We start from the raw sequence: 12,773 nt of genomic DNA, 5'->3' as shown, positions 1-12,773 counted from the left end.
AGAATGCTACAGGCATAGCTCTAAAGAATGTAGCCTGATGGGCAGTGTAGTCCGTGCTGCAGGGAGAATGGACTGCCGTACCAGTAATGTGTCTGTGAGCGAGGGAGGGAGAAAAAGGAAAAGTACGAGCTGTCACCGAGCAAAAACGGGAGCTGGAAGCATGTAAATATAATAATAACCACTGCAGCCAAAAAGAGTGCCTGACGAGCCCAGCTGTAAGTAAGCTATTAAGACTCGACTGTACACCGTGTTCGTGTTTTCCTTCAAAAACAATAAGTTCCGTTGGAGCAGCCTTTCAACGCCTCTCTCTGTCTCTCGCTAAAAAACTCTTGTTTAGTTTAATGTATGTGACTGGTATGTGTGCTTCTTGTGTACAAACACTGACAACCACAAGACAAAGAAAAAGATTAAAAAATAGATTAAAATAACCCTATTGCATATGAGAAATGTTGTGCAGGATAGGAAAAATAGAAATGGTCTGTCAAAATCTAGTAAAAGGTCTGGTATAAAGAATGGCGTCTGTGTCATGATCGCGGTCCGCCTATTGGTAATCTAGGCTATATAGTATCTGTGTATTGAAAGCTCATGCAGTGCACCATGGGACTCCACAGATGTACTTTACAGACATGAGCACTCACAGAAGCATAACACATGACCTAAATACTATAATGGCGAATGTTCAGCGGGCAGTGTTGTGGCTCAGAGCACAAGTTCATTTTTGTGTGTTTATGATCCGCCTCATTGCACAAAGGTAATACAGCTAGAGTTTTTGATGTTTTCACCTTCAGAGTCAGAGAATCTCAAAGTGCTATTTCTATTTAATAAGCTAAATGTGCAGGCTGTAATCTCTTTTTGTAATTTTCTAAGTTGAGAGTGCGACAGGTGAAAGCAAAACTGAACATGACGCACACCAGTAGGCTATCGAAGAAAAACAGGAAGTACAGGGAACACACAGATTGACACACAGACTGATGGAACCCAGGGAACAGAGGAAGGAGAGAGAGCGCGAGGGACGAGAGAAACCAGACACACACACACACACCCAGAGACATGACTGGGCAAACAGGGAACTAGACAAACATGAAGACAATACTGACCTAACTGGGTGAACGCTGAGGGAAGGACACAGAGACAAGACAAAGACGTGAACAGGACCAAATAACAACTTAGACGAGAAATACTGAAGAAACTCAAACTAAACTAGGAAACATAAAATACACAAAGAACTCCAAAACACAGTAAATTATTGTAATATTGTGTACTTATTTATTACATTTAAATTAAATAATCAAAACATAAATAATGGGGCTTATGTGGCATTAACCCGTAGTGACACACACTAGATGACCCTGTGCAGTCCCTTCCCTGAGGCCTCCAGCTATCACTACTACTATTCTTTTAATCATCTCATTTTGGGTTCCTGACATCCATCTCACTCACATGTCGCAGTTTACTTCATCATTGCTACCTTTAAGAACCCTTTTGCTGGATTAAGCAACTTTTCATACCCCATTAGTAATGTTATCAGTAAACATTATTAACAATTATAAAACAGAAATAACATACAAACATTTATTCATAATACAGGCATTACATCTCTTTTAATAATTTTCCCTTTTCAACTTAAGAAATTCAGCTTGCATGGATTGTGCATGAGAAGGATGTTTTTTTCTGGAGTGAGCAGGTTGCAGGTTTTCCTCCCCTGACCTCTGTGAAAAGTGAGGGCTTGGCATTTCTTGTTTTTTGTACTCAGTTTTGAGTTCCTACAAGTTTGCACAAAAGCTTTGTTGTCTAGCTGTGAGCGAAGAGCCTCACTGTGACTGCCAAGGCTTCTTTGTGTGCATGGGTCTCTGGCTGAACAGACTCTTCAGCAGAATCAACAGGAATGTGGTCTGGGAGAGAATTCCCCCCTTTTTTAAATTCAGTTTCACCTGGCAGCAGGGAGCCATTCAAATGTTACTATGGTGCATTGGCACTCTTTTCAGCCCCTGTCAATCAGCCTCCGAGAGTAGTGACATAGGCCTGTGAGCTTTCTTTGCCATTCCACCGTTTGTGTGATCTTATTTTAATTTTTTGGGGAAGTTTCAAGGAAACTTTCAAACCTCCAAGTCTTATAACAGACTGCATGGTTTCTACAAATCTATGTTGCTTATGGGAGCGGTCCCCAAACTTTTTTGCACCACGGGCCGGTTTAATGTCCAACAATATTTTCACGGACCAGCCTTTAAGGTGTCGCGGATAAATACAACAGAATAAAATGATACGACCAAGACAAAAACTGTGGTATTTTGTAAATATAATAACAAACGCAAATTCACTGTGTAATTGTGTAATTTTATTAGTAGCGTCCTCCTGAAATGTGCCAACTAAACTGAGAGTAACATCCTCCTCTCTGCCCCTTAATGCTCTCTGGTCGCTGTGGTAACACGTAAATATTTCTTTCAAAATAAGACACACAACTACACCACGGGAAAAGACCCAGGGAAACCAAGTTAACGATAAAAACCCTGAAAACCATAAATTTCACACCCAAGCCTCAACTCTCACAGCCTGGTACCAAACGACTCACGGACCGGTACCAGTACGTGGCCAGGGAGGTTGGGGACCACTGGCTTATGGGTTATCAATATTACTGACTAGATGGAGATTTTGGGTATAAGTCCTGCTATTTTAAAGAGAAGCATCTCATGGTCATGTCAAAATTCCTACTCCCATCTACATCTAGAAAAACAACAGACGCATTTCAAGCATAATTAGGCAGATACCTACAGATAATTAAGACATTTTCTGTCCCTCTTACTGACCACCTCCCCAGCAGACATCTAACTGATAGCAGAAGTCATGACAGTGCTATAAAAGGTCCTTTGCAATGTTCTGCACGCCCCAAACGACCTCAGCTTGTCCAGCCGATAGGGCCATATTTGCCCCTTCTTTTTCAGAGTATGATTGTTATGTGACCAGTTCACTTTATTGGATTTTGTATTGTATTTGAAGTGCAAAATATAGAGGGTGAAGAGAAAGAGAGGGAGTAATGTTCCTTGAGGGGCCCCGTGCTCCATACCACCACCTCACAGACATAGTCCTTAATGTACTGTGGTTTGTTGGTGAGGCAGTCGATTGACACAGTCATTGTTTTTGCAGACTTTTCTTTCCTGTCTTCAATTAGGATAGAGTTTATTCATTAGGTAGATCAGGACTCCATCATATAGAAAATCTGTTGAGGGAATTTAACCTTTGAGTTCCAAAGCAGCATACAAGAAACATAAAGGATTTAGTGTCCCTGTAAAGAGGAGTAGGCCAAAATCTCTCCTTGGCTGTGTGCAAATCTGGTGACTAAGAACAAGAAAAATCTTACCGTTGCGCCACAATGTTTTACTTGAGGATCAAATATTTATTTCCCTCATGGACATCTACATCAATTTGTAACTTTAATTGAATGTGTTTTTCTGGATTTTTGGTTGTTAATCCATCTCTCAATTATTGGAAACTACCATAAATATGAGAGATTTTAGCAATTTCTTTGTAAGCAAACTTACAAGTACAGTAGGGGATCAAAAATTATTTCTCCCACTGTATCAACATGCCATAGCCTGATGGACAGTGAATGACCCAATTATACACACAAACATGCATGTTAAAAAGATATCATACACATTAAATAACTCATAGGTGCCCAGTTGTGCAAAGGTTTAGTGATATTAAAACTAATGATGTCAAGTGGAATGAACTGGGAAAAGAAAGCTATGTACTGCCATATTTTATGTGTGAGTTAGGTTAAAAAGTTAGTGTCTCTCTTCTTTGGATTTAGCCATGCAGGCCTGTGGTGCATCAGTCCTGTTGATCTCTTCTGTACCATGTTATCTCATTCTCTGCTGTTTCCTGTAATGGAAAAAAGAAATAAAATAGGACTGTCATCATAGATAGACTTCAGGAATCAGATGGACCATGCCTCTTCCTCTGTGGAATAGAGCTGTACAATCAGTGCTGAGTGGAAATGCTGTTTTACTCTCTCTCACTTCCTGTCTAAAACGTAGGTTACAAGCTTGTATATTGCTTTTATGATGTCCATGTAAAAAGAAATCATCACAAAGTGCAAATCATTTCACTGATCATGTTTCTTCGTGTAGTGATACATTTCTCTGTTGTTGAGGTTAAGGTTACAAAGATTTTTTTTTTTTAATTTATTGTCATCTTCTCTCATGTGACTTTGAAGAACAGAGAGATGAAATTTCTTGTGCCACCTGTAGCACAGAAAAACATTCTGGCTTTGCCGTTCTCTTATGATTACATGGACAGCTTAACTTTAAGAGGCCAATAAGTGACAAAAGAAAACCTTCAAACAAGTTATGACTGTTAACATTGCATTGTTTGTCCACCAGAAGGCAACGTCCCTGTTGCTGTTTAAGCAAATACAACAACCAGCTGACCTGAGCAGAGTTGGCTTGCAAAAAAGTAAATAACTACATGTAACAAACGTTGAAATGTTGTAGCAATCTGTTTGTTGTGTATGACAGAAAGAAAAAAAGTTTGGAAGATCAGATTTTTAAATTAGACACAGAAAGACATGAGACGTGCGATACAAAATGTTGGTGTTTTCTCCCCTTTTTTTTCTCGCCCTTTCCCCTTTCGACCCAAAGTGCTTGCTCATAGGGGGTCATATGATTGGTGGGTTTTTCTCTGTATGTATTATTGTAGGGTCTACCTCACAATATAAAGTGCCTTGAGACAACTGTTGTTGTGATTTGGCGCTGTGTAAATAAAATTGAATTGAATTTAAATTGAATTCAATTGGTCGGCTGTTAATTTGTGTTTTGCTTGTTAGACCTTATGAATTATGCATGTTGCAGCTCTGACTTAAGCACCGATAAACACCTCACAGATGATATGATATAATTTTCTACCAGAGGACAGAGTTTATGCAAGGGCAAAAGCCTATAGCATAGGATTAGGAATTTTAGGTTTCTGACCCAATTCATGTTCCAAACAATTGAATTCTGTGTTGTTTTTATATTTACTTCACCACCAGCACCAGCCATTAGTAGGACAAATTTGGCTTAGAGACAGTTAACAGTAAAGTTTCAATTTGGAGGCATTTACTAAAACACTTGTATTTGTATGTTGTTTATATAACTAAAAACTGTCATATGACATGACTGACATGACTAAAATCATCAAATAACATCTCAATGGCATAACTCTCTCGCTTGTTCATTTACTTTCTCTCTTATCATGTTTGGTCAGAAACATTAAATAATGTAGAAGCTAGAGGGATGTTGGTTTAGTGAAACATCTGCTTACAGTAACATAACATTTTGTCATCAACTCAGTTGTTATTTCTCTTGAGTTTTCTCTTATCACCTTCAAACACGTGTGTGCAAGGAGGAAAAAGGAGAGTAAGTAGTATGACTTTAAATGACAGCAGCATAATGACTCAAATGACTTTCATTTGATTTATGTCTGGCACGTTGCCATTTATTTTACTAGTAAACAGCAGTAAATTTATGTTATTTAATGTATTTGTTATATTTGATTTTACAGAGCTTTGCAGCTGCTTAAGTTGAGACTGGTCTTGGCTTACACATAAAATGATTTCCAAACTCTTCCTTACAGTAAGGACTGTAGCTTATTTATTTAACATTGATATTAAATCTGTACTTGGTATTTGTAATACCAAGCCAAGGTATTGGTATTGGATTGTTTTTATAGGAATCCACCAAGCCTCCATTGCTCACCTTCAGCTTGTGCAAAACGCTGCTGCTCGATCTAGTGCAAGCAAGCGGGAGCACATCACTCAGATTTTAGCTTCAAGTGTTTTACCAATCCATTTTAAAATCGTTTTATTTGTCTTTAAGTCTCTCTAATGGTTGTGCCCCATTTTATCTGTCTGAACCGCTGCGCCCACATGTCCTGTCTCTGGCTCTCAGACCAGATCCTTTTGCTTGGTACGAAAATGCAACACAAACTCAGAGGTGACAGAACTTTTTCAGTTGCAGCCCCAAAATTATGGAATTATTTACCATTGTACATCGGGCAGGCTGTTTTGAAATGACGTTTAAAAACACAGTTTTACTCCCTGACTTTGACCCAGTGTAAGGTGTTGACTGTGTTTTTAAGCTACTTTTTATGTCCTTTTTTATTGTTTAATCTCTACAGCTCTTTTGTGTTTCCATATCGTTTACCTTCTTTTTATGTAAAATATGGTATGGATCAGTGCAGCCCTATTTAATATTTTTAAATGAGATTTAATGTGTGATTTTTTTTCCAGTGACATATGTAAAGAAAGTTAATTTAAGTAATGTTTGAAAACTTAAATATTCATTCAGTTTACAGCTATTTGAGCTAGTTTCAGTGTGTATTAAGGGCTTGCTTCTCAGCAAACCAGCCATTAAATTACCAAATTTGACCCCTGTTTTGGGGTTTTACGCTCTCACTAGATTATTTCTGTTCAACTCACTTGATTCTACCAGAAATGTACATAGGCCAAGAAACCTGAAGAATAGTGGTGTCACTGTCTGGTTTTCCTGGTTAATAACCTGCTATGGCTTGTTTCCAGTTCTCTTCCCAGCAGCTGTCAGGATGAAGAGGAGGAATCCTGGTAGTGTGAAGAGGTTGTAGAACAAAACAAAAGAACAGAAGAATAAACGGCATCCTCTTGGGCTCTTCTTTGGGACTTCTGTCTGCACTGGCGCTCACTATGAGTTAGAGCATGTCATAGCCCATTTCTACAGCTGCTTTTTGGAGACAGCAGCAACCACAACTGGAGACAGCACCCTGCTTCATGAACCAGCGGGATGCAGCGGAGGTCCTCGCACTCTCCGAGCGCCTCCTCGTAGCTTCACACAAAGGACAAGTTGACAGTGTGGTCCAGCTTATCAACAAAGGCGCAAAAGTAGCCGTTACCAAGGTAAGTGATACAATTATGTACACTACCAGTCAAAAGTTTGGACACGGGACTATTTACATTGTAGATTCTCACTGAAGGCATCAAGACCACGAATGAACACATATGGAATTATGTAGTAAACAAAAAAGTGTGACAACTCAAAACATGTTTTATATCTTGGATTCTTCAAAATGGCAACCCTTTGCTTTGATTACTACTTTGCACACTCTTGGCATTCTCTTGATGAGCTTCATGAGGTCGTCACCTGAAATGGTTTTCCAACAGTCTTGAAGGAGTTCCCAGAGACGCTGAGCACTTGTTGGCCCTTTTGCCTTCACTCTGCAGTCCGTATAATCCCAAACCGTCTTGATTGGTTTTAGGTCTGGAGACTGGCCAAGCCATCGTGCAGCACTCAATCACTCTCCTTCTTGGTCAAATAGCCCTTGCACAGCCTGGAGGTGTGTTTGGGCTCATTGTCCTGTTGAAAAATAAATGATGGTCCAACTGGATGGGATGGCATGTTGCTACAGGATACTGTGGTAGCCATGCTGGTTAATATGCCTTCAGTTTTGAATAAATCTCCAACAGTGTCACTAGCAACACACCCCCACACCATCACACCTCCTCCTCCATGCTTTACTGTGGGAACCATGCATCCCCTTTTCTGCTTTGCAGAAAGACACGCAGGTGGAACCAAATATCTCAAATTCATACTCATCAGTCCACAGCACAGATTTCCACTGGTCTAATATCCATTTCTCATATCTCTTTGCCCAAACAAATCTCTTCTGCTTGTTGCTTTTCCCAGCTATTTGACCATAATGGCCTGATTCACGCAGTCTCCTCTGAACAGTTGATGTAGAGATGTGTCTGCTACTGGAACTCTGTGTGGCATTTCTCTGGGCTCTAATCTGAGGTCCTGTTAACTTACAATTTCTGAGGCTGGTCACTCGGATGAATTTATCCTCAGCAGCAGAGGTGACTGTTGGTCTTCCTTTCCTGGGGCGCTCTTCGTGTGAGCCAGTGTTGTTGGTGGCTGTAGCTCAGGTGGTAGAGCAGGTCATCTACTGATCGGAAGGTTGGTGGTTCGATTCCTGGCTTCCCCTAGTCTGCATGCCAAATATCCTTGGGCAAGATATTAACCCCAAATTGCTCTCCGATGCATCCATCGGAGTATGAATGTGTGTGAATGTTATCTAGAAAGCACTTAGAAAGATGTGCTTGTGCGAATGGGTCTGAATGGGTGAATGCACAAGTTGTGTAAAGCGCTTTGAGTGCTCAGATGAGTAGAAAAGCGCTATATAAGAACCAGTCCATTTACCATTTGTTGTAGCACTTGATGATTTTTACGACTGCATTTGAGGACATATTCAAGTTTTTGTAATTTCCCAGACTGACTGACCTTCTGTTCTTAAAGTAATGATGGACTGTTGTTTCTTTTTACTTAGCTGATTGTTGTCAAATATGGCTGTCAGCTGTGTACCAAACTGACTTCTACACAATACAACTGATGGTCCCAACCCCATTAAGAAGGCAAAAAATTCCACCAATGAACCCTGACAAAGCTCACCTGTGAAGTGAAAACCATTTCAGTTGACTCCATCATGAAGCTCATTGAGAGAAGGTCAAGGGTTTGCAGCACTATCAACAAACCCAAGGGTACTTTGGGGAATCTAAAATATAAGACATATTTAGAGTTATTTATCAATTTTTCTTTTCTACATAATTCCATATATCTTGCTTTATATATTTGATGTCTTCAGTTTGTATTTACAATGTAGAAAGTAGTAAAAACTAAAGAAAAACCATTAAATTAGAAAGTGTGTCCAAACTTTTGACTGGTAGTGTACTTAAATACTACTTTTGCTATTGTACTCTTACACACTGACGCAGTACTTTGTGCTTTCTGTCACACACAAAGATTTAAAAGAAATTTGACATGCAAATTCAAAGAACCAGGGATCACAACCATTAATTTTTCAAATAATCGGATAATTTTTAGAATTGAACCTACACCTAAACTTACCACTGGGGCTGAGAATTGCAGGGTCACTTAGATGGCAATTTCATCAGTCTAAAGAGCAATTTATCTTGACAGCTATAAGTCAAACTGTCTTCTTCATCCACCATTTACAAATGGTGCAAGCCTGCAATTTCCTCTAGTTTGTTGATCAGGTTGAATTTCAATTTTTCCCCAACAATTCATTTTTTGGAGAAGTATTTGTTTTGCAAAAACCTGCAAAACAAATATTTTTGTCAGCCTCAAGTACTTCAGCTTGAAAACTAACTGACAAAAAATGTTAAATCGTTTCGTTAAGGTATAACAAGGCGCTTGAAAGAAATGGTTCAATCTGGGAACATGGAAGGTGGGATGTATTCTAAGGCAAGCAGAATGTTTTACTCAGACAGTAGTGGGGCTGGTAATGGAGTTGATCACGTAGTGGCCAGTGTAACTTGCAGACAACCAAACTTTCAGACCTTGGATGGTAACAGGGAGCTCTAGATTGCTGCTCATTCTATTCAGCAGTGCAGAGAAGTGCTTTCAGTTATATTTTCAAATCCATGTGCATCTGTGCAGGGGCTGCTGCACAGATGGTGTGACCAAATCCTTTTCCTGAGCTGGGACTAATGAATGCTGGTAAGCTAAGGATATTTCAAATGGGAAGAGTTCTGTACCAGATAACATTAGTGAGTTGTGACCATACGCTATCCAAGATAACTTTAAACTCCAGGAAGACACAATAATAGTGGACCTATTAACTATGGAGACCATTTGATTTGAATCAAAGGTGAAATCAAATAGACCAATACGGCAAGGCCGGGATGGTCCATTTGGTAAAGTAAATCCGTTGGGCATCTTTCTTTGCCTTTAGACAATAATTCTGATGGCAAAAGAACCAAACGGGACAGGCGGGAAAAAAACAAACTATGGAGACCACTAATATCTCTGCATAAGGAGGTAAGCAAGTGACAAAATCTAATCAAAACCTGCAACACCTGCTGGATAAGATGGTCATTTCCCAGTGTGAAGTCCTAACATTAAGGCCTTCCAGTTACCCCTTCCACAAAGGTTAGCCTGACTTTCAGCAGCTTGCATTTTCCAATATCATAATTACATGGAACAGGTGTTAGAAGCCGGGAAAAGTAACTACAGGGGCAAAGCTTACTTTTTTGTCCTGAATATTGGAACAGCACTGGACTGACATCGGAGTCTAGAGGCATTTAACTCCACAATGAACTAAAGTTTGGGGTTGGGTTAGACCAGGATGGGTGCTGGTGTGAAACGCTCCTTAAATTGACGGAAGGCAATGTCAATTCTGTGGACTGAGAGATGGGAACTTTGGGAGAGATGAGTTTGGTGAGTGGAGTATCTGTCTGAGTGAAGTTATGGAGGGCTCTTCCGTAAAAGCTGACAAAACATAAGAAGTGCTGAAGTTGCTTCTGGGTGGTTGGTACTGGCCACTCATCCATAGCCTTGGTCTTCTCCAGGTCTGTCTTCACCTGCATCTCTTGAACACATATTCCAAAAATGTTACACATGAAATTCTCACTTTTCAGTTTTCATGTACAGTCAATACTCCAGGAGCCTTTGGGGGACTTGGTTTATATGACAGCAGTGTTTAGTGAGAGATTTGAACAAGACCTAAATATTGTCAAGATATATGAAAGCAAACATGTCCAAGAAATAACTTAACACATGGTTTTTAAGAGCCATGTTAGTCAAACCAAAAGACATCAGTAAATACCCAAACTGTCCTAAGGGAGTGTTAAAAGCAGTTTTTCCACCCATCATTCTGTTAGTCTAAGCAGGTGGTAGGCAAGTCCAGTTTTATGAAAATGTTGGTTCTGTGTAATGGTTTGAATGCTGAGCTGATGAGAGGGAGTGGGTATTTATTTTTAATGGTGATCTGCTCTGATTAACTCCATGTTAATCTATACAAGGTCTTAAGCTTATTTTACACTAGTACCTACTCGGCTTGACTCAACTCAAGCTGAGATGGTATACCTTCTGCTAAGTCTATGGCTTGTTGTTAGACTTGGGGACCACGATCTTGGATTTTGTGCAGCCATTTCCTTCATTGTTGGGTTTCAAAAATGGTGGTTTTTGATTTCTATATAGGAATCACACTCATGAATCATCGAGTAACGCGATTGACTGGGCAATGTATGGCATGGAGTCTGCTGACGTCACATTTTTGGATGGACTCAATTCACTTGGAACCTATCAGAACAGGTGGTAAAAAAAAGTACCTGGTACCAAATGGTACCCCTTAATGGAAAACCCTAAAAACCCAGTCAAATCAAGTTGAGTCAGGTGAAGTTGAGCCAAGTAGGTACAAGTGGAAAAAGGCATCAGTGTCATGTTTTTTGGTTTGGCAATAACAAAAAACCCTAACAGTAACCGGATCAGAAGATGGCTGGATGATTCTTGCTGCTAAGCATTTCCGTGTATTTTTCCATGGCCTCTCTTTCTGGCTGAGAGAGGTTGTATAAACTGGTGGGTAGTGTGACTCCTGGTAGAAGGTTGATGGCACAGTCAAATGGGCAGTCTGGAGGCAGAGACAGAACTTTGTCCTTACTGAACACCAGATGGAGATCATGGTATTCCTTTGAGACTGAGAAAGTAATTAGAATATTTTGATTAAAAAAATTTTGGACACAAATGTTTTGCTTTGATGCATAGTTTAACACACAGCTCTGTAGTGCATCGATTTGTTTAACAATCATGAACATTTCACCTACATTTACACCTAAAAACAGACTTGCAATACAAATATTTAGGAGCAGCAAGTGAATAAAAAGTCTGACAATGTTAAGCCCACATAACCAAACACAAAACAAAAACACTGATAACACAACAGCAGCAGTGCTGATGACGTTGGCATGGTGTAACATGGAGCTGGAGTCTGTTTACATACCGCGAAGAGTAAAGAGGAAGAGCTGTTACCAAGATGGTTAGCTCAAGTTGAGTGAATGAAAACGTGTTTCTAGCATCCAATACAGCAGCACTTGTTCCTGTAATCACCAATAAAACCTTTACTGGGAAAAAGCTATCGGGAGTCTTTCATCAATACACCTGATCAAAAAACTCCAACGAGAAGAAAAGCAAACTCTGTAGCTTCTCCTGTTTATTTTATACAGCGAATAATTCAAATCAGTTCAGTTTTATTTATACAGTGCCAAATCACAATAACAGTCGCCTCAAGGCACTTTATATTGTAATTGTAAGGTAGACCCTATAATAATACAACAACCCAACAATAATAGAACCCAACAATCATATGACCTACTATGACAAGCACTTTGGCAACAGGAAGAAGGAAAAACTCCCTTTTAACAGGAAAAAACCTAGAACAGAACCAGGTTCAGGGAGGGGCGGCCATCTGCCGCAACTGGTTGGGGTGAGGGGAGAAAGACAGGACAAAAGACATGCTGTGGCAGAGTAAGAGATAAATAACAAGTATGATTCAATGCAGAGAGGTCTATTAACAAATAGTGAGTGAGAAAGGTGACTGAAGAAGAAATACTATATGCTTTACCAAAAAGAAAAGACACTGTCTCTACTTTCAAAATTAGGCTTAAAACTGTCTGATGAATCCAAATTTGAAGCTGGTTTAACAGAAGAGGGGCCTGAAAACTGAAGGCTCACTGCCTCTCATTCTGCTCATAAATACTCTAGAAACTCTAGAAAACATGTAAGCCTGCAGTCTGAGAGCAAAGTGCTCTAATGGGGTGATTATTCAATAATCTGCAGTAAGCCTTCAGAAGTTGTATTAAAACAGATGCGGATGACCTGTTAACTTAGTCTAATACTAGACTTGTTAAATTATACAGCTTGCTGAAGGCTGACGGCAGCTTTTCTATTGTATATGGAAGTGATACATGCAGC

General features: G+C 39.7%; 1 protein-coding gene across 2 annotated transcripts in view; it reads left to right on the top strand.

Annotated features, from left to right (window-relative positions):
- ankrd6b (ankyrin repeat domain 6b) overlaps positions 1 to 12,773 on the top strand; it is a 60,541-nt gene that overhangs the window by 10,945 nt on the left and 36,823 nt on the right. For both annotated transcript variants that reach the window (XM_087852656.1, XM_087852657.1), the window contains exon 2: positions 6,554 to 6,904. In XM_087852656.1, the coding sequence (XP_087708782.1) occupies positions 6,779 to 6,904 (126 nt within the window). In that variant the 5' untranslated portion in view covers positions 6,554 to 6,778. The remainder of the gene's footprint in view (positions 1 to 6,553; positions 6,905 to 12,773) is intronic.

The sequence above is a fragment of the Neolamprologus brichardi genome, chromosome 15, assembly GCF_056152115.1.
Source record: "Neolamprologus brichardi isolate AB-2024 chromosome 15, ASM5615211v1, whole genome shotgun sequence".
Lineage (NCBI taxonomy): Eukaryota > Metazoa > Chordata > Actinopteri > Cichliformes > Cichlidae > Neolamprologus > Neolamprologus brichardi.
Note: the sequence above shows the minus strand (reverse complement) of the source record. Positions and strands in the feature narration are given on the sequence as shown.